Here is a 19,989-nt window from a genome sequence, read left to right as displayed (position 1 = left end):
AACCAGTATGGCTCGTGTGGGCTAGTGGGTGTTACTCAGTATGGGATGTTTCTATAATAAAGGGCATTGCTTTCTTTAGCTGTGATACTGACAGTTTGTTCAATCAACGTCACAAAAGTGTATCACATCACTCTCTGCCTTTGTTCTCTTTGTTTCCCATTCTGTTCCTGTCAGAATGTCTCTCTGTCACTGTTTCTCTCTATCATTTTTTCCTATGATTTGCTACGTACAGTATATGATCAGTGAGTCAGCTTGTAGCTAATTTAACGGTCCTGTCCTTAAAGATGAACTTTGTGGCATGTCCTGGTGCTCTCCCTTTTATTCTGCAGTGTTGTCTTGTTAAACTGACCTCTGATTTATATGTTTTTTTTTCTTCTTCCACCCACAGGCGAGGGTTAAATCCGCCCCACAGAGTTAAATCCATCTCTATGACAACTTTTACACAGCAAGAAATTGAGTTCTTACAAAAACATGGCAACGAGGTAAGCATCACTCCTGTTCTACAGGCTAAGATACTCACTACTTTGATTCATTGTTGTGAACAATTAACTTGGAAATGTTATCCCAAGTTGACGGGATGTGGATCGCAAGCTCTGTATGACGTTGTGCTACTGATGAGACCCATCACAATCAATGCAAGGACTTTTACTTAATGTTCTTTTTTTATTTTTAAAGCTGTTAAATGTTTTCTGTTGCACTATTTGATCATTTAAAGCGTGTTGAATTTGCCTTGCCTTTATTGCTACACCTCCTATTTGTCGGAATTTGATCAAAGTGCTCGGCAGATTTGCCTTGCACACAGGTAGAAAAGTGCATCGTCATTCCAGAGACATTTCAGCTAAATGGAGTATAAGATAGAGCAATGCCACCTGGGATGCTCTGTCTAATAAAAGCTGGAGGAAAGTGGCAAGGCACAGACACATGTTGAAATTTCAAGGTTTAAACGGAGGCTCATAACCTTCACGGATACTCTATAAATACTGCTGTGTGCAACAAGGTTTTTATCTCTAATCAGAATGCACTTCGCAATTAAGATTTAATGTAAGAAATAAGAGCTGATGCATTTGAAGTTATATCAATCATTGAACTGTGAAAGAGAATGTACTCTTGGCTTGTTTGCACTTTGCTTGAATAAATGGTTTGACACTGGATAAAGACAATGACTAAGCAAAGTTTGGCTCTCTTTATAGGAGGCATGTGTGTGAAGCCTGTCAGTTTTCATTAAAGGAATACATTCTAATATCAGGAAGTAGATCTGATTTTCCATCTCTGAACTGCATTTACCTATTTTTTTCAAACATTTTGGCCAAGTGATGCCTGTGTGAAGGACTATCCTGTTTTTTGTGGGATGTTTCAGTTTTCTTTGTGTGTTTATTACATGTGTACTGTGAACAATTCAGGGCTCACTAATAAGAGTGTACGAAAAAAAATGATTCTGCGATATATTGTTATTCCCGACACGAAGTGGAAGTGGGATATAGGTTTGAGCTCCGTTTGTGTGTCCGTCCGTCCGAGTTAAAGTGGGCAGCTTTTATCAGTAACTGTTTAAGATAGGCTAACCAAATTGGGTGTGTGGCTTCAGGATATCAATACCTTGATGGAGTTTGAAACTCACATATGTCCGCCAGAAGGTGGCACTATAGCCAAGGTCGCACATTCAAAAATCTCATATCCACAGATTCCCTGAATAGCACTGAATCAGTTGAGCTCAGCCACGCCCTTTTCAATCTCGAGTTTTGTTGGGGCAAAATCACGAAAACTGCAAAACCTACTTTTTCTAACTTTTCCTTTGTCCAATCAACGTGAGTCTTGGCACGTAGAGTATTCAGTTAGACCTGATCTGAAGTTGAGGAAAGAATTTTGGTCGGTCAAAATATGCACAAATTATTATCGAGTAAAGTTTTTTAGCTAGCTATAAAAAGCGAACTGTTGCATATCTCGGTCACAACAAATGCTAGCTACACCAAATCTGAGATCCTTGATTGGCATATGACTGTGGAGGTATGAGCAAAATTTGAATAGTGTAGGCCACTAGGGGGCGCTGCAAATATGGGACATTTATATCTCTTAAATGTCAAGACTGATTTTTACCAAAATTGGTCAGTATGACCTTGGGTCACCCCTGAGGCCATATCTCGAAGTTCGTTGTGATTGGTCAAAGTGGACGTGGCTTATTACAACATAAACACACGTTTATTTCAGCTTAAGTATTATGTTGAGGGCTGTGAAATATACAGGGTTTATATAGAAGAGCACAAAGACCACCAATACCTAAAAGTTTGCCACTAGGTGGCGCTATAATGGGTGCAAACGCATTTTGGTATTAAGTATTAATCTGTTGCAGAAGCAAATGTTAAACTTTTTTGAAAAACATAAATTGACAGTTTAATAAATATACCACTTATTTTTGATATTTTTAATTGAATTACACTGAGTTGCCATTTACTTAAATAAATTATATTTCAAACCATTTTTTTCTTATAAAGGTGAAATTTGTAATTACTGACAATGCGATATATCGTAATGTATATCGTATTGTTTAGTCGCCTGATTCATGGCAATGCCCAACCCTACTACTCGCTAATAAACACTGGCATTCTTTGCAGTTTGCAATACTGTGCTTGTTCTACAGAAATATTCATTTACAATGGACTTGTGTGTGTTGCAGGTATGTAAACAGATATGGCTTGGTCTATATGATGAAAGAAACACGTCGTTACCAGACTTCAGAGAACCCCAGAAAGTCAAAGAGTTTCTGCAAGAAAAATACGAGAAGAAAAGATGGTAGGTGATATTTACAAACTAGTTGTGCTAAAACAGAAGAATACTGCCATTGCACAGACATGTAGTGTGTCTTTGTGTTTTTCTTCACTCTGGCTAGGAATTTCACACTGGCAGCTCATAGCACTCAGCCTCCAGCAAGCCACTACATACCCTTATTTAATGTAGGTCACTACAAGCAAGCTGATTAGTCCCGAAGATGTAATTATTGTGTCAACATAAAATGAATTATATATAAGTTTCAGCAGCATAGTTATTTTTCTGGTATGTCAGCAAATGCTTTAGGTTTATTTTTGTTATACACTCAGTTAAATAATAATTTAAAAAAACTAAATGGTTGGAACTAAATGTTTAGTCACATATCCTAATTTCATTGTAGCAATTTATAAATTGTCATAATAGCCATATCCTTGTGGTCTTTTTGTCAAGTTTTCCTGGTATGAGAGTCATGAGCAGTGCACGTCTCAACCTGCACACTCTGCAACACACCCACTGTCATCACTCAGGTCTTTATCTTTTCACAGAGCAGCTCTTAAATCCAACTAGGAAATAAAATGTATTGCACATTTTAAGCTTTGGTTTGACTAATGGAAATTGTTCCTTCTTACACCAATTTTGCTATATTGAAAAATACAATTCCTTCTTGCAGTCAGTAGTTGGAGGATGGAATGTTTTACAGATGAGCTCAAAACCAACCTTATTACAACCAAAATGATCATTTTAATCACAGACACAGGTCTGATTCCATTACAAGGTATGGTTTGTGTTTCTGGAGGTGTAAGGGTTAAAGAACAGGTTGTTAAAAAAAAAAAAAAGTACTCATTGGTGTAAGGTAAAACCTTTTACTGCCAATTCTGTCATTTTTCATTGAACTTCTATAAAAGCTTTGTCTGTAATGTGATTTACCTCCCAGGTACATACCTCCGGAGCAGGCCAGGGTGGCGGCATCAGTCCATGCTTCAGTTTCTGGCTCCTCAAACAGCAGCACCAGCAGCACGCCTGAGGTTCGACCTCTGAAAACTCTGTTGGGAGAGTCCGTCCCATCTTTACAGCTCAGCAAGAACACCCCACCAAATCAGGTGAGGCTTGAAGAACATGTTTGTGTTCTTTTACAGAAATATTGGGTAGCTTGTCAAAAGCCAATATGTTTCCTAAATAGATTTTGAATAGTGGTGTTCTGTAAATTGTTTCTATGACCAGGTATGTTTCTTAGTGACATGAGTATAAATAACAGAAATGTAAGTGCTCCTTAGGTGGGCATTTGTTGTTACAGTGGGGCCACAGAAATGTGATGGTCTGATCTTAGGGCCACATTATCAACATTCACATCAGCCTTTAGAATAATGACTACTCTGTATTTTGAGCATTAATACAGGAAAGAACAAATGCGTTTTTGCAGTCATTTTGTGTATATATATTTTTTATTTTTACTCATTTTGAGTTTTTGGTTTCATGACCCAGAGCTCATGACTATAAGTGAGGGCAGGAATGACCGGTAAATCGTGAGCCTCGCCTATTGGTTCATCTCCCTCTTCACCACGACGGATCGGTGCAGACTCCGCATCACTGCAGACTCCGCATCACTGCAGACTCCGCACCAATCCACCTGTCGATCTCTCTCTTTCCACCGTTCCCTCACTTGTGAACAAGACCCCGAGGTACTTGAACTCCTCCACTTGGGCAGGACCTCATCTCCAACCCGGAGAAGCCACTCCACTTTTTTCCAGTTGAGAACCATGGACTCGGATTTAGAGGTGCTGATTCTCATCCCAGCCGCTTCACACTCGACTGCGAACTGATCCAGTGAGAGTTGACGGTCATGGCTTGATGGAGCCAACAGGACCACATCATCTGCAAAAAGCAGTGCTGCAATCCTGAGGCCCCCAAACCGGACCCCCTCAACACCCTGGCTGCACATAGGAATACTGTCCATAAAAGATGTGAACAGAATCAATGACAAAGGGCAGCCCTGGTGGAGTCCAACCCTTACTGTAAACAAGTTTCACTTATTGCTGGCAATGTGGATCAAGAACAAGATCGCGGGTACAAGCAGCCAAGGGTGGCTGGGTTGTCCCTTAGAGATGGGGTGAGAAGCTCAGTCAGAAGTTGTTCTGGTAGCTGGAGAGGTGCCAGGGCACCTCTCGAGCACTGTCGAGGTGCCATTGAGCAAGACATCAAACCCCAACACTGCTCTGGTGCGCTCCCTTCATTGTGGAAGCAGCCCCACTCTGACATTTCTCTATTGATGCATGTTCACAGGTCCTGTTTGTGCATGTGTGTGATTTGGGCCTGTGTGTGTGAGAAGCATGTCCCTAAAAATAACAGTGTAACATAATTTCCCTTCAGGGATTAATAAAGTAATTTAAATTAAAATTAAAAATTAAAATAAATCCAGGTGGGGCTCAGAGTAGAGCCGCTGCTCCTCCGCATTGAGAAGAGCCAGTTTAGGTGGCTTGGGCACCTAATTAGGATGCCCCCTTCAGGAGAGCACGTCCCTCTGGAAGGAGACCTCGAGGAAAACCCAAGACACACTAGAGAGTCTATGTCTCTCAGCTGGCCTGGGAACGCCTTGGCATCCCCCCGAAAGAGCTGGAAGAAGTGGCTGTGAAAAAGGAAGTCTGGGCCTCCCTGCTAGGGATGCTGCCCTCGCGACCCGGCAACGGATAAGCGAAAGAGGATGGATGGATGCAGTTTTTGTTTTGTGTATTTTTGGTGTCCTACTGTTTATTTTCTGTGGTATTGTGTGTATTTTACAGTTATTTTTGTGTATATCTGTAGTCGTCTTGTGTTTTTGTGAATATTTGTAGTCATTGTTTAATATGTTTTTTGTAGTCATTGTTTAATATGTTTTTTGGAGTCATTTTGTGCATTTTATGCATCTTTTTGTGTGTATACATTGGGGGCCTCACAATACTAGACCAGGGCTACATTCTTCCAGTTGTTCAGGTCTGGTCTAAGCTATTTGCAGGACACACAGCAGCACCATCCATGCATTTCTCCCACCATTAGAATCAGAGGCCAGTTGATTAATTGTACTGTGACTTTATATATAGTTGATCTTCCTGCTCTTTATCATTTCTTATTTCAGTCTCCAGTGGTGAGCCGTGGACCGACCCATCAGCAGTTGTTCCATGACAAGAAGTTTGACCTCCTCAGTGACTTGGGTGGAGACATCTTTGCAGGGCCAACCAATGTGAATTCAGCTGCCAGCTCCGGTTTCGCTAATTTTGCACATTTCAACAGCCACGCAAGTAAGGAACACTTTCATACGGAAACTAATATAAACAAGCTTTGCAATTGTTCAAAAGAAAAACGAAACACGCATCATTAAAAAATGACTTTGACCGACAGGAAGAGTGGTTTTGTTCAATTTTAAACAAACTTTTCATCATTTAATGTTGTTTCATAGAGAACTGAACTTAAATCTGTTTTAATGTTGCTTGTAGCAAATTATTTGATATTTTAATATTCTAAATGCTTTGAAGCCATTCTAATAAATGTTGACTCAGCATTTTCCTGAGTTTTGCAGATTCAGGGAACTGAGGGAAGAAAATGGAAGCTTTCCAAAGAAATGGTTCCTTTAAATAATTTTCACTATTTGCTTTGGAGGTAGAGCTAAAGTCAACAGGCTCCAGTAGCCTCATACAGACACTTGCCCAACAGGATCAAAGATTTGCAAAGGAACAGCCTTTTCAAGTAATTATTAACATTCAACCTTGCATATGTTTTTGTTCTTTTTACCCTGTAAACACCACAGCGAGCCAGCCAAAGCCTTTAACATGAAAAAGAGCCAGGAAACACTCACAAAGGCCCAGATCGAGATCACTTAGCAAGTTCAGCTATCTAAATTTAAACTTTAGATCAGGGGTTCTCAACTGGTCTCACCCTGGGACCCACATTTGTGTTGAAGAGGTGCAGATATTTATTTTGTGTTGCCTTTGAAAACACATTTGCAGAAATCTTGCATCGGCATTGAAAGCAGAGCCATACATGAGCAGCTACTGGATAAACAGGCACATCTCCATGGTTACTAATGTCTGTAGCATTGGGATATTAGAGGATATTATCTAATCATTTCCCCTTTATTTCCCCTATCAACATCCCTTTTAAACAGGAGCTTTGTATTTGTAATGCAGTATAAAAAACTGTATCAAAAATGTCTTTAGGGTCGTCAGAAATGTTTCATATCAAAATAGGGTCATGATATAAAAGAGGTTGGGAACCACTGATGTAATTGGACAAATTAAATAAGACCACATTTAGCCTTTTTTTGTGTTTAAATAAATAACCATGGTGTATCTTTTTATTTATTCATGCCATTGTCATATGTCATGTCTGAGTTCATTTTCATTGTCCATTGTTTTTTGACCCGCTGTTTATTTTTCCATTTGTCTGAACATCTGAATGCCACCTTCAGCAGCACAGAATGCCAATGCAGGTTCAGACTTTGCTAACTTTGATGCATTTGGGGGCACATCTGGCTCAACAAGTGGTTTCCCTGCTGCTGCACCTCAAGCCCCATTTCAACCCTCAAATTCAGGTACATGGAGTTGTTTTCACTGGACAAATGACAGTCTTTACATCACCGACGTAAAGAAATGAGCTTGTATTTTGTAGTGGTATGTTGGAAATGTGTGGTGAAAGAGTTTATGTGCAACAACACATTCAGTCGCATCAGACCAAATTTTTCCTACTTTTGTGTTTCATCTGGTCAATTGTGACATTGTATTGCATTCACATGAGGGGAAAAAAATCAGGTTTTTCTGAATAATTTTTTTTAATTAGTTTTTTGGAGTAATTTTTTTCTGTTTTTTGTGCTTATTTCTTTTCTGAATAATCAAGATACTCAGTCAATTCTATGGCAACTCCCTGCTGCAATCTTCAACTCTGTACCGCCTCAGCTGCACACCTTGCGGATCCAGTATTTTAAGCAGTCCCCTGACTGCATCATGTAGCCAGCTGAATGCACTTCAAATCCATCATTTTATATCCATGAAACATGCCATATCCGTCCAACTAATCCTGGAGAAACATTGCTATGTCCCGCAGAACTCAACGGGCTTTCCTTCTAACAACTGCAAAGTCCTCAGGTAAAGCCATTAATATGGCTTAAAGATAGATCTATCTCCCAGTGTCTTACAGCAAGTTGAAAGTACATTTTTATCAAATCAATGAAGGACTAAATGCATCAGATGTTTAAATGTGCATGAAAAACAAAAAAAAATACTTCAAAACACAGAAGAAGAAAAAATGTGTCCAAAAAACATGAAAAATAATAGTCACCAAAAAAAAAAACACACCAAAAAAATAAGTTATTCATTTTTCAAGTGAATGCAATATGCTTCCGTAGTGATGAACATCATTGTGTTGTAATTTAAAAACAATTGTAATGCTAAAATACACAATTTGCATTCATAATGACTGTGATCACCTGCAGCAATCTGACAAAATATTTCACCTGCTGGTCTTACCACTCCCTCCACATTATGCATTAGAACGCCCTCTGCTGGAGGTAGATCTGACCAGCTGTACGTGAGGCCTGAGCCGTGTTCTTGTGTCACATCTAATGCTAAATAGGTGAATTCCTGTTTCTCTCTCATGGTTTTAGAAGATAATCTATCTCACAGCTCTCCATACTGTCTCATCTATGTTTCATGCTTTGCTTTAGCACTGCTTGATTTGCTTTGATCTGACTTTTAATTTGCACCTCTGGTCTCGTCAATGTTTTTTTATATTCTCTCTCATTTTTCTTTTCTTTTTTTTTTTGTTCCCATCTTGCGTTGCCTCGTTTCTGTCCCTCTTTGATTTCTGTGGCTGCCAGCGTTCACTGTGCTCTCATCTAGCCACAGTATGGGTGAGTTTGTCTCTGCGCTGCCTCTCCAGGGCGCTCACAGTAAGTCTTTCTCTCTCTCTGGGCTTGGCCTCATAACAGCTTCCACCCTCTCCTACATACAGTATGTATTGTGCAGTGCAGTCACTTTGACTCTCCTCGTTCTGTCCCATGGGCCTTTTGTGGTTTTTCCTTTTAGTCTTTAACTCAACAAAAATGTACTGGGATTTTTAATTTAACATTGATAACCAGTAACAGACATGATTAATTAATCAGAGAAGAGGAGAGATGAAAATAATTCTCGATAGATAGATACTGTTTTTATTAGAGGTGTCCCGATCCGACATTGATATCAGATATCAATCTGATATCAGCCAGAAAACAAACATCAGATTTCATCAGGCAGCATCTAAAATCTCTGATATATATTATATTTATTCAATTGTAGAATACTGTAGATATTATGTTGAAGGTTAAAATGTATGGTTAATAATAAATGGGTCAGTTTTTTTCTCATACCTTCTATTGCTGACTATTGTTCTGTTTGTTTGAGTAACATCACTCGATCAAGCCTTTTCTAACATTCCGTACTACAAAATAAGTAATAAAAATATGTGTGATTTGTGCTGATATTGCATATCGATATCGGCTGATACTCAAGGTTGCAATATCGGTATCGTATCGGAAGAGAATAAGTTGTATCGGGACATCACAGGTTTTTATTGTCATTCATACATACACACCGTAGGCGCATAAAAGAACAAAATTTTCCGCACAAGGCTCAACTTTGTGTTTTTAAGCTTTTATTTTTACAGCCACAGTAAAAAGGTAAAAAAAAAAAAAAAAACATTTAAAACGGTGATTATTGTGTTTAATGTAAGAAAATAGTAAGTAATGCTTAACACTGTGGAACTAAACTGTCTCTTATGACCTCAAGCCTTTACTTCTCTGAAGGAATTATACAGTTTGCACCAAATAAAGAGTTGGTTGTTAAGTAGTGGCAGTTTTATATTGCGGTCCAGCACGTACAAAGGGCTTTATTAATAGAACACTTTTTTTTTGGTAAATTTCCTACTTAAATACTATGTCATAATGTTAAATGGCATGCAGTAAAATACTGAGCATCCCAGTACATACAGTACTGGTATGTTGTGGCTTCATTGTGCTGTTAGTGTTTGTATAACTAATGTTGTGCTCAGCGATCTAAACTCAATTGGTTTTTATGTCATCAAATATTTAGCTGCTGCTTTGAAGGAGTTGATTTAAATACCTGCTGATCAAAGGAAGTACAAAATCTAACCCCTGAATGTCTGAGTCTGTCCAGCATTACTTTGTGCAAACCAAAGTCAAACTTGAAATGGTTTAAATCAGTGTTTCTCAAATGGGGGTACGTGTACCTGAATGCACTACAGGGGGTACTTGAGAGATTTCCAGTCTGGTCCCACCCCAGGCGTGAGATGACTGGAAATTGTAAAAACTATAGAAATAAATCTATTCAGGAGCCACTAAATCAGTGTTATTCAACCTTGGGGCCAGTTTCTGAAAAATGTAAATAGATTTTTGAATTTTTTAGATAATTATTCTTACCTTAAAAAATTAAAGACACACCATCTTAAACAACTGTGTTTCTATACTTTCACTTTGTGAAACATAAATCTAGTTAAACTAAAATGCAGTTAAAAGAAAAAAAAGCTCAAACTAATTCTCAAGGGAAAAAATGTCTTTGGGGTCGCAGAACATTTCTTTATCAAAATGGGGTCACAATCCAAAAAAGGTTGGGAACCACTGCACTATATACTGTTTGTTTCCACTTATTTACAAAATGAGATTCTTTAAAATGTGTGTTATCACTCCTTCATTCCATCATCATCCTCTATAGTTGTTTTTAAATCGTTTTTTAAGCAAAATGTTGTAGTCGAACAAAGGGGGGACTTGTATTCAGAAATAAGAGAAAGGGGGTACTTGAGCCAAAAAGTTTGAGAACCACTGGTTTCTCTGATCTGGCTCTGACCGACACAGTGATTACTCGCTCTGCTAAAGGTATAATCTGTTACTTGGCCTTAGTACAGTTTACGGTTTGCTATTTAAGGTCTTTAATCTGCTGCATGGCCCTGAACTCTTGATATAATCCAGGCAGATGAAGATAAACTGATGCATATTTATTGTATGTGTTCATTCTTAAGACATTATATTGAAGGTATTTCTATAGATAATGTTAAAGTTAGTGAAGATGGGTGGTCCCTTTAGTGACTGAACCCTGACTCCACCTTCCACAGCTTCTTCCCTATATTTGCTAAAAGCAGCCCTTCAGGCCACCCATCCTGACTTTATAATCTTTCTTTTTCATGCAGGTAGCACCCCAGGGGGACTAGCAAATGCCATTTTTGCAAACTTAGACAACTTTCCCAAATCATGTAGTGCCGACATTGGATGCCTTACAAGTTCCTTTCCCCAGAGTAACTCTACAGGAGCTGGCACAGACGTACACAGTACTAGTGCGCCTGTCCATAGATACGCTGACCTGGAGAACATGTTTAGCTCTGCCCAATCAGAGCAAGGTAAACTTCTCCTGCCTAGCTTGGTGCGTGGAACTCAATTATGAGTCTTCAGTTGAGAAACAACTTGAGAATGTTTGAGGAATTAGATCTCATCCTTAAGGACAATGACATTAGCTAATGTTTCTAACATGATGGAAATATCTTCCTGCTGAATTTACTTATGGGCTGTTTCTGTAATATAAATGTAGATCTCTTAAGGACATTTGTTCAAATCCCATTATGGCTGTCTCCAAACCTTTGCTTGCGTGTATTTCCATTCGTAGTTCTAATATTTCCCAAATTTGTTGAACTCTGCCCTCTGGTTGTGTTTCCGCTACAGGAGGCATTCCCACTGGGTTGAACTCTGGTTTGCCCCCCAAGCAGCCGACGGTGCAGACAGGAGGAGACCGCTACGCTGCTCTTGCTGAGCTGGATACGGCTTTCAGTCCATCTGTACCGGCCACCAGTGTTTACAACACCACAAGTACCTCACAAGGGTCAGATAGCACACACACACACACACACACACACACACACACACACACACACACACACACACACACACACACACACACACACATCTGGACTCACAATGGGTCATTTGACATTGGTTAATGGTGGAGACATTGTTGTGAATATTGACACATTGTTTTTGTGTGGTAATTAATTTCAATAATGTGCAAACTATTGTTTGACTACATAGACAACTATTGAGCACTCTTCCTTCATCCATTCATTCATTTATAGCCTCATCCTTTTTGACTTCTGTCTGTTTTATTCATTTAATCCATTCCTTTATTGTTTCCTTTCCTCTGACCTGAAAATACTCCTGATCTACTGGTTGATGTGATTATGTTTCACAGCAGGGTGGTGTTTGGCTCAGAAACAGGAGTGTCCACAGTCCAAGCACACCAGGGCATGCCTGGCATGACTCAGAGCTTTGGAGGTCAGTCTTACTCGACTTCTTTGTCAAAGCCAAAACTTTTACTGTATTCAACTATAAGTTAAAGAGAAATGTTTTAAATGTGAATTCAATTTGTCCACCTGGAAATGTAATGATTTGTTTCAAAATGTTTGTAGGGGGAAAATGTATTTATTTAAGACTGTAATAATTAAAATAATAATTAAAATTACTATTATTATCATATTAATAATTACATTTTAAGTATATTTAAAATAACAACTGGCTGCCTTTTTTGTGTTTGTTTCAAATTCCTATTGTTAATTTGATTTGTTTGAGTGTTACTGTGTGAATGTATTTCCTACACCAGATGATTGTTTCCTTGCTCCAGTGCCAAAATATCCTTAAATTACTGAAGCCACAGCATGTCCATTATAATTGAAAATGTTGCCAATAGCATTGTTTTGTTGTTGTTATTATTTTTTCATTTACTTGTTCACTTTGAATAGTGGAGGCATTATTACAGATGAGACCATGTTTTTTAAGAGCCTTGATACTGTTTACTTGCTGGGTGGATTCTTCACTGAATGGTTAGGTTTAACCTCAGGACAAACAGTGGCTAATCATTATGGATGCTTTCAGTGTTTTATTCATTAATATCCTGTTTATCATTATGTGGTGTAGTAATAATGCCAGGAGTGTTAGCTCATGATTAGCATTGAGGTGTATAAACTCCTCAAAAAGAGTTCTTTCTTCTATGTGGTTGAATTATTTTGGACATAGTTTAACATTCCTCTCATCACATCTGGCCAACAGGCTGTAGTTTGGCTATGTCAAATCATTTTGATTTAAGTAAATTGTTTAAATAATTATTAAAATATAAAGTCTAATTTAAAGTTTATTCCTTGTGTTTTTGAGTAGCTTTCTAAGATATATTGAACAATAAGCTCCACATGCAAAACACAAATGAGTTTATGCGTGTGTACCAGAGGCTTTGTTGACTTCCTATCTTTCCTTCAGCAGCTCCGTCCACTAATCCGTTTGTTGCTGCTGGTGCTGCTCCTGCAGCTGCTCCCACAAACCCATTCCAGTGCAACGGCAGAGCAGCAAGTCTGGCTGCTGCAGCAGGTTGGTTGTGTATTTGCTTCTTAGACAACTCCATGAATACGAGTAACCGGTCTCATCCTCTGATTCAGAAATGATCGGCATGTTTTCATCTTTTAGGAATTTCTTAGTATGGAATATATTAAGTCAGCCTTGTTATGTTGTCACAGAAACAGGTGGCTAATAAGACACTTTGGAAAACTTTCTTTTGTTTGCATGATCCTAAACTGAAGCTTAGTAAATGAGTGGTAGTTAATTTGACAGTTTCTACACATAAGTGTTTTAAAGGATGTCATATTTACTTTTCCCTTTGAAATGAAATAATTCAATTTCACAGTGTTCTTTTATTTGAAAAACACATATAAAGTAAAGAACAAATTCCACAGTACCCGTGCAAATGGTAAATGGTGGTAGTAGTAGAATAAATAAAATAAATAACATAAAATTAAACAAAAAAGGCATACATTGCATAAATTATCCATCAATCTATACAATGTATGCTTGAAATAAAAATAATCAACAAAAGGAAAATTAAACATAGCCTATACAACAACGGCTATAACCATAACAGAAACACTTCCCTACACATGGTTGGATTTGATTTTCTCCCGATTTCCTCACTGACATTGTCCGGGCGGACCATCCTTCACTGAGCGTCGTTTCCGGCCGGACAATAATAACGATTACACCTCTTCTTATGCGGTGTAATCGTTATTATTATTACAACAATATTATTATTACAATAATATAATTACACCACATAAGAAGAGGAAGAAGAGTCTTCTTCCTCTTCTTATGCGGTGTAATTGTTATTATTGTCCGGCTGGAAACGACGCTCAGTGAAGGATGGTCCGCCCGGACAATGTCGGGCAGAAATCAGGATAAAATCGGGAGAATGGTGGCCCCGGGAGATTTTCGGGAGGTACACTGAAATTCGGGAGTTTCCCGGGAAAATCGGGAGGGTTGGCAAGTATGTATTAAACACAAAAAACACTTTACATTTTAAGTGTTTATATATATATATGTATTGTCATTTCTAAGTTACATGTAAGTGTGATTTAAACAAGAATAGCTAAATAAATAAATCTATATATATAAAAGCTCACTGGTAAGTGCTGCTATTTGAGCTATTTTTAGAACAGGCCAGGGGCGACTCATCTGGTCCTGACGGGCGACCTGGTGCCCGCGGGCACCGCGTTGGTGACCCCTGATCTAGATGTAAAAAATAAATAACTTCAAGAAACTTGGAAATTTTTCAGGCTTTTCTTGTGCCGTTTTGTTGTTGAAATTAAGATATTTCTAGCAATTTCTAGATTATTTGTGTTCACAGGTACACAGGGATGATATGTATTGCATAAACCTGTACAATATGACCTTTTTAAAGTTAGTAAAACGAGTCCAGTTTTGGTCGTGCCTTGTATTCAAGAGCTGATGGTGGTTCTAAGATCCAAATCAGTTGACAACACCTTGGTTGAGATCATTCTGTAACCTTAATCCTTTAGTCACACTGAAGACAAGCACCATCCTGAAGTTCTTACTCACAATCTGTTCTAAGCATCCGTTTGGTATTTTCATTCTAGAAGCTTTGATATGATAATATTGTTTATAGGAAAATGTTTTTCACTTAACCTTGATTTTTGTTTGGTTTGTTATCTGTAACCGGTGTCTGTCCTGTTGTCTTCCAGCGTTCGGCACAGTCTCCATGAGTATGCCTGCTGGATTTGGGAACGCTGCAGCCTACAATCTGCCCACCAGCTTTAGTGGAACATTCCAGACGCCGTTCCCTGGACAACCCCCGTTCCCTCAGCCTCATCCATACCCTCAGCAACCTAATGGTACTTGTTGTCAGTGATGCTTGGTGGTGTAACCATTATACCAGGCTTACTCATGTGAACATGTGTGATGATGGGTATGTTTTCCAGGAGGTTTTCCGGCCTATGGCCCAACCAAGCCTGTCATGGCTCCATTTGGACAGACGATGGCAGGTCCCATGGCTTCCAGTAACCCTTTTCTGGTGAGCATGTTATCAGTTTGGTATAGGAATTGTCCCAGCTTTAAAGTGATCCTCCACTGTTTTACAAATGTGGCCTAAAACCTTTGAAATGTCCTTCAAAAGTTTTGGGCCACATTTGTAAAACAGTGTAGGATCCCTTTAAGCCCTGGCGTTACCTTTATGCTAAAATGCTTTATTTTAATTACTATTGTTTTATTATTATTTGTCAATACAAACTATTGAGATGATTGAGTTTTTCTATTTAACTTTTGCCCAGAAAGTACAGTGACGATGAATGAAATAAGAAATGTAGCGCACTAACTATGCAGACTTTACGAATAAAGCGTTATAAAAGTGACTGTTCTGTGTGTTTCCAGGGATCTGGTCCGACTGCTCAGTATCCAGCCAGTGGCTCATCAACCAATCCTTTCCTATAGCAACGCTTCTCAGTTGCACTACAGGGTCAACGACTGGCGCGCTTGCACCTATTGCACTGTTTTGTTTCACAAGTAGCTTTAAAATCACGTTTGTAAGAATTTGTATTTTCTATGGCAGTTTTGTCATGAATTGATTGAGATGTTGGACAGTCAGCCGACCCTGTTTGTGGCTATAAAAGTAACGTCGTGTACTGAGGACTCTATTTAACCTGTGAACTGGCCTTGCCTCGACTGAGTCACCATTTATTACCAGACTGGCTGAAATATGAAGTTATTTCAAGCAGTATATCTCATTCATCCTGCTGCAACGTGTACACGAGTTGTTCGTTTAGACTATTAGCTTTGTGCATATCAGTATTTGTATCAAGCCCACAGAATTTTGCAAAGACAAATTTGTTTCTTGGAAAGCTAACGTGTTCTGCCCGGTTCTGTATTTGTTACAAACTGTTTATTTGCGAAGGATCGTTTTAAGTAATCGTTCCTCACAAATAGGAAAACATATGTTTTTTTTTTCAGTTGTTGAGATGTAACATTTAGTGAATGCTGCACATCGGGGACGGGTAACTTCTCTGCCAGGCCCAGTCCTGCTCACTGAAGCCCAGGCTGCATTCAAAAAGTGATGAACTGAAAACCATTTACTAGGAATAAGAGGATTTTAATTTAATGTGTAAATATATACAATATATATTAAAATGAAATTTTAAGGTAAAAAACAGCAACAAAGCATTTATTTGTCTGAGTGTGTGAAACTATGGATTAGGAGTGATAATTTAATGGTAAACATTCCACATGTTCAAAATCTGTGTTCTTCACAAACTGTTTTTACATTGTGGTCCTTAGAAGTTGTCTCCTTTCTGTCTTGATGCACTCTCCAGGTGCTAAACAGTCCCCGGAGCAGAAAAACAATCGCTATTGCTGAGAAGTAGCTGGCATAAATGGTGAACTGCAAAAAATGGAATGTTGGAATGTTTATCGACCAAAAGACGACATATACCGACCGTCTTCAGTTCATGGCTTTACCTGAGGAATAATGGGAAGTCCCAGTCCTCCACTGTCGACCACTATAGAAGTGATGATGGTCTGAAGAGCCAGGGCTCCAAAGTTGTTGGTTCCAAACACCAGAGCGTATCTTTCCAGTGACAAATCAGCTGCAAGCTGATACCTGGAATACACGGATGGGAAAACTTGTGAATGCTAATACGTCTAGTAAATAACTAGCTTTAATAATAACACAATGCTCTTACATGGCTATTGTTATCAGCATCATGTACACACACTTAAAAACAATGTAGCCGCAGTAGCAGACCCAGATGTTGTCAATGAAGGTCATTAGGAAGAGTGCAGCTGCCCCGAGTCCAGAGAATCCCCCCAGAGCCAGCTCCCCCCACTGCTCCCATCTCACCTCAGTGAAACCAATCCCGTACGCTGTCGCTGCACCTAAGACACACCTCAATGTCACAGTGGTTAGACTGGGCTGAGAATGGCTTTATTTAAGCTAAAGTAATCACTTTGTTGCAATGTATTGAATACATTTATTGTAGCTTACTCATTAGGTTGGACATGGCCTCCACACCTCCGTTGTAAATAGTGAAGTTCTGAGACGGCTGGACGTGTTCCCATAGCACCTGTGTGTTAATGAGCAGGATTTATTTAGCCTCCAAGCACACAGGAGAATAATCTGTGTCTAAAGAACAGGGGGATATGTTAAGGTTTCATTTATTCAGGCAACTTTTTTCACAAAATGTACTTTAATCTCCTGACATGATTCGACTGCCGACCGTCAGTCTTCCTCAGAGGCATCCACTGATTGCGTTGATGATTGTTGACCATGGATGAACTAACGCAGGGGTGTCGTACTCATTTTAGTTCAGGGACCAAATACAAACCAGTTTAATCTCAAGTGGGCCATACATTATTTGCAGTAAAACATTTTTTTTTGCAATTTTATCATTCATGTGCCCTAGTTTGCACTTCCTCATATAATAGTATTAAAAGTATCGAAGGCAACGACGATATTCAAGCAATAAGTGATATCAGTCCTCGCTGAATCTTCACTTGAATTTCCTTGAATTTGTGCCCATTTTTTAATCTAATTTGTTGGAATCTTGGGGAATAATTTAAGATAAACTAGGATTTTGAAAAAATTGAGTACTTACAACAATTTGAGATTAAAAATGACTGCCATCATGTGATGTAGACTTGAGCCAATGAAAAAAAAATATGCAGTTTCATTGAATTTGTGTATTATGAGGTACTGAAATATCTACAACTGAATTAGTTGGTGATTAACACTGCGTCATGTTTTTGCTGTCATTTTTACATCGTCCTGCAGGCCAAATTGGGAGCTTTAAAGGGCAGAATTTGAGTTTGACACGTGAACTAGCAGATCTGACCAATTTAGGAGACAAAAAAAGCTACCTTTTTTTAGATCTTTTTTTTTAGCACTTTGCAACAACTAGAATTCAGAATAGCAATGATTGGCGTTTCAAACTCAGTGCTCTAGCTTTGAATGATTGCTCTTTGTTTTAGCCGCACACTAACCTGCACATAGTTTGCAGTCTGGTTATAGCCACATGTGGCCAGTGTCCACCACACTGACCAGTAAACCATCTGCCTGGAAGAGTAGCACTCTTGGAAGTCTCTCCACAGCTGGAGGAAGACTTTGCTGCAGGTCTTTGGATGAACAAGTTCTTCAGTCTGCTGATTCTGCACATTTCCTGAAGGAAATTTCTCCTCATTATTTCTTAGTTTTGTAGATATCTTTGAGTCTTTCTGTGGATCAAAGGCCTGTTCAGCTTGAACTCTCTGTTTTTGGTGGAAGAACATGCTCTGCTGTGGCATTGGCAGCAGCAGGGAAGCAAGAAGAGCAACAGCAATGAGAACAAGTGTTAAGACGAGGATGTTGTTGTAGGACATGAGGTTAAAGCTGACAAGCAGCTGACCCAGGACCGAGCCCACTGTGTAGCCCAGGAGCTGAACACTGCGGCTGTAAGAGGTGGCTCTCTTGTATCTCTTCAGCTCCACCACACTGGAACAAGCAACACACAACCACATCAAATACCAGAAAAACCCAATTCAACAAGTGGAATTAATGACAGTAACTATGATCTCTAACCTGTAGATGTAGGAGAAGTAGGCCACCTCACTGGCTGTCACCACCCCGTAGAAGAACTGCATTACCTGCATGGTTGCAACACTGGATGTCCATCTGATCAGTGATGTAGTAGTGAAGAGCACCACACACTGCAGAACCACCACAGGCTTGTAACGCAGCCAATCAGTGAGCAGGAACACGGGAACCAGCACGCACAGGTAGGAGTACGTCCAAACTGGGAAGATCTGACTGTTCACCTGACAGGAAAATAATAAAGGTAATCAAGATGGGAGGTAGCGAAGCTTTCATGGCAAAGTACAACATTTATGGTCACCATCTGATTAGCACTACATTTGAATAAATATAATCCCAGATAAAGATGTCAGTACAAATACTGACATGTTTGTTTGATGCATTATATGGTAACACTTGAAGTTTTGTACTTAAGTTTGACATTACGCTGACATTGGCATGAATAAGGTGTCATTAAGTGTCATTTGCTAAATTATGACACCTTTAGAGCTATGTTGGCATTTCATTGGTTAGGTGTAGGGGTCTGGTGGGGTTGGTTTGGGTTTGGAATTATAGTGTTAGGATAACTAAGGGTTAGAGGCTAGGGTAACGAACGACTCATAATGACAGCCTTCATGACACCTTATTCATGCTAATGACAGGTGTCACGTTAATGACAGTATAATGTCAGCCTTTATGTATAAAACTTCAAGTCAAGTGTTGCCCAATAAAATAAATACAATCTCCGCTAAATATTTTATTTAAGAAAGGACTACAAATGAACTGACATGTTTGACATCAACATACATTCTTTGCTTCCATTGAATTCATACCTCCTCAGTTGTCAGATTTTTGTCTACTCCAGTCAGGTATGGGATGAGAAAAGGCTCCAGTGGTTTGATTGAACTGAAGAATCCATAGAAGCAGAGCACAGTGGTTGGATAACCCCAGCTGGACCTCCACCTCCTCACTGCCTCCATGTTCCTATACACCTGTCCCAGCTTTAAACGTGCAGTAGGGCTGGATGAAGAGCTGCCGTTTTCCTGTCTGCTTTAGATTATTGCCTTGTTTGTCAATCAACAACCCGATCAAAGGGCAACACAATCTCAGTGACCGTCAAGCTCAGATACACACAACACCACACACCTGGAATTTTGTACGCATTTCATACACAATGCAATTCAATGTATTTTACATGATTAGAAAGTGCAACAGAAAACAAACAATAAAAGCATAACGATAAACAAAGACTGACAGTTGTCAGGAGATCAAAGTGGATTTCTTAAGGATCAGTTGTCTG

The 19,989-nt window shown here is 39.1% G+C and overlaps 2 protein-coding genes across 9 annotated transcripts in view; one reads left to right on the top strand and one right to left on the bottom strand.

Moving 5' to 3' along the window:
- agfg1a (ArfGAP with FG repeats 1a) overlaps positions 1-16,225 on the top strand; it is a 32,714-nt gene extending 16,489 nt beyond the window's left edge. The window contains exons 2-13 of one of the 8 annotated variants that reach the window (XM_028464218.1): positions 389-482; positions 2,669-2,784; positions 3,695-3,860; positions 5,870-6,032; positions 7,202-7,321; positions 8,603-8,674; positions 11,489-11,645; positions 12,012-12,094; positions 13,070-13,177; positions 14,839-14,988; positions 15,076-15,167; positions 15,524-16,225. In XM_028464218.1, coding sequence (XP_028320019.1) covers positions 389-482; positions 2,669-2,784; positions 3,695-3,860; positions 5,870-6,032; positions 7,202-7,321; positions 8,603-8,674; positions 11,489-11,645; positions 12,012-12,094; positions 13,070-13,177; positions 14,839-14,988; positions 15,076-15,167; positions 15,524-15,583 — 1,381 coding nt within the window. In that variant the 3' untranslated portion in view covers positions 15,584-16,225. Of the gene's footprint in view, positions 1-388; positions 483-2,668; positions 2,785-3,694; positions 3,861-5,869; positions 6,033-7,198; positions 7,322-8,602; positions 8,675-11,488; positions 11,646-12,011; positions 12,095-13,069; positions 13,178-14,838; positions 14,989-15,075; positions 15,168-15,523 lie in introns of all 8 variants that reach the window. The other 7 variants (XM_028464217.1, XM_028464215.1, XM_028464220.1 and 4 more) reach the window with 7 other exon arrangements.
- slc19a3a (solute carrier family 19 member 3a) lies at positions 16,218-19,968 on the bottom strand. The gene is made up of 7 exons (XM_028464224.1): positions 19,523-19,968; positions 18,699-18,934; positions 18,125-18,611; positions 17,130-17,208; positions 16,828-17,020; positions 16,604-16,745; positions 16,218-16,526 (listed from the first exon to the last, which is right to left on the bottom strand). The coding sequence occupies exons 1-7, from the start codon at positions 19,667-19,669 to the stop codon at positions 16,377-16,379; spliced, it is 1,434 nt and encodes a 477-aa protein (XP_028320025.1). The 5' UTR covers positions 19,670-19,968; the 3' UTR covers positions 16,218-16,376.
- Positions 19,969-19,989: the final 21 nt, after the last annotated feature.

This window comes from Gouania willdenowi, chromosome 13 (genome assembly GCF_900634775.1).
Source record: "Gouania willdenowi chromosome 13, fGouWil2.1, whole genome shotgun sequence".
Classification (NCBI taxonomy): Eukaryota; Metazoa; Chordata; class Actinopteri; order Blenniiformes; family Gobiesocidae; genus Gouania; species Gouania willdenowi.
This window is presented reverse-complemented; position numbering and strand designations above follow the sequence as displayed.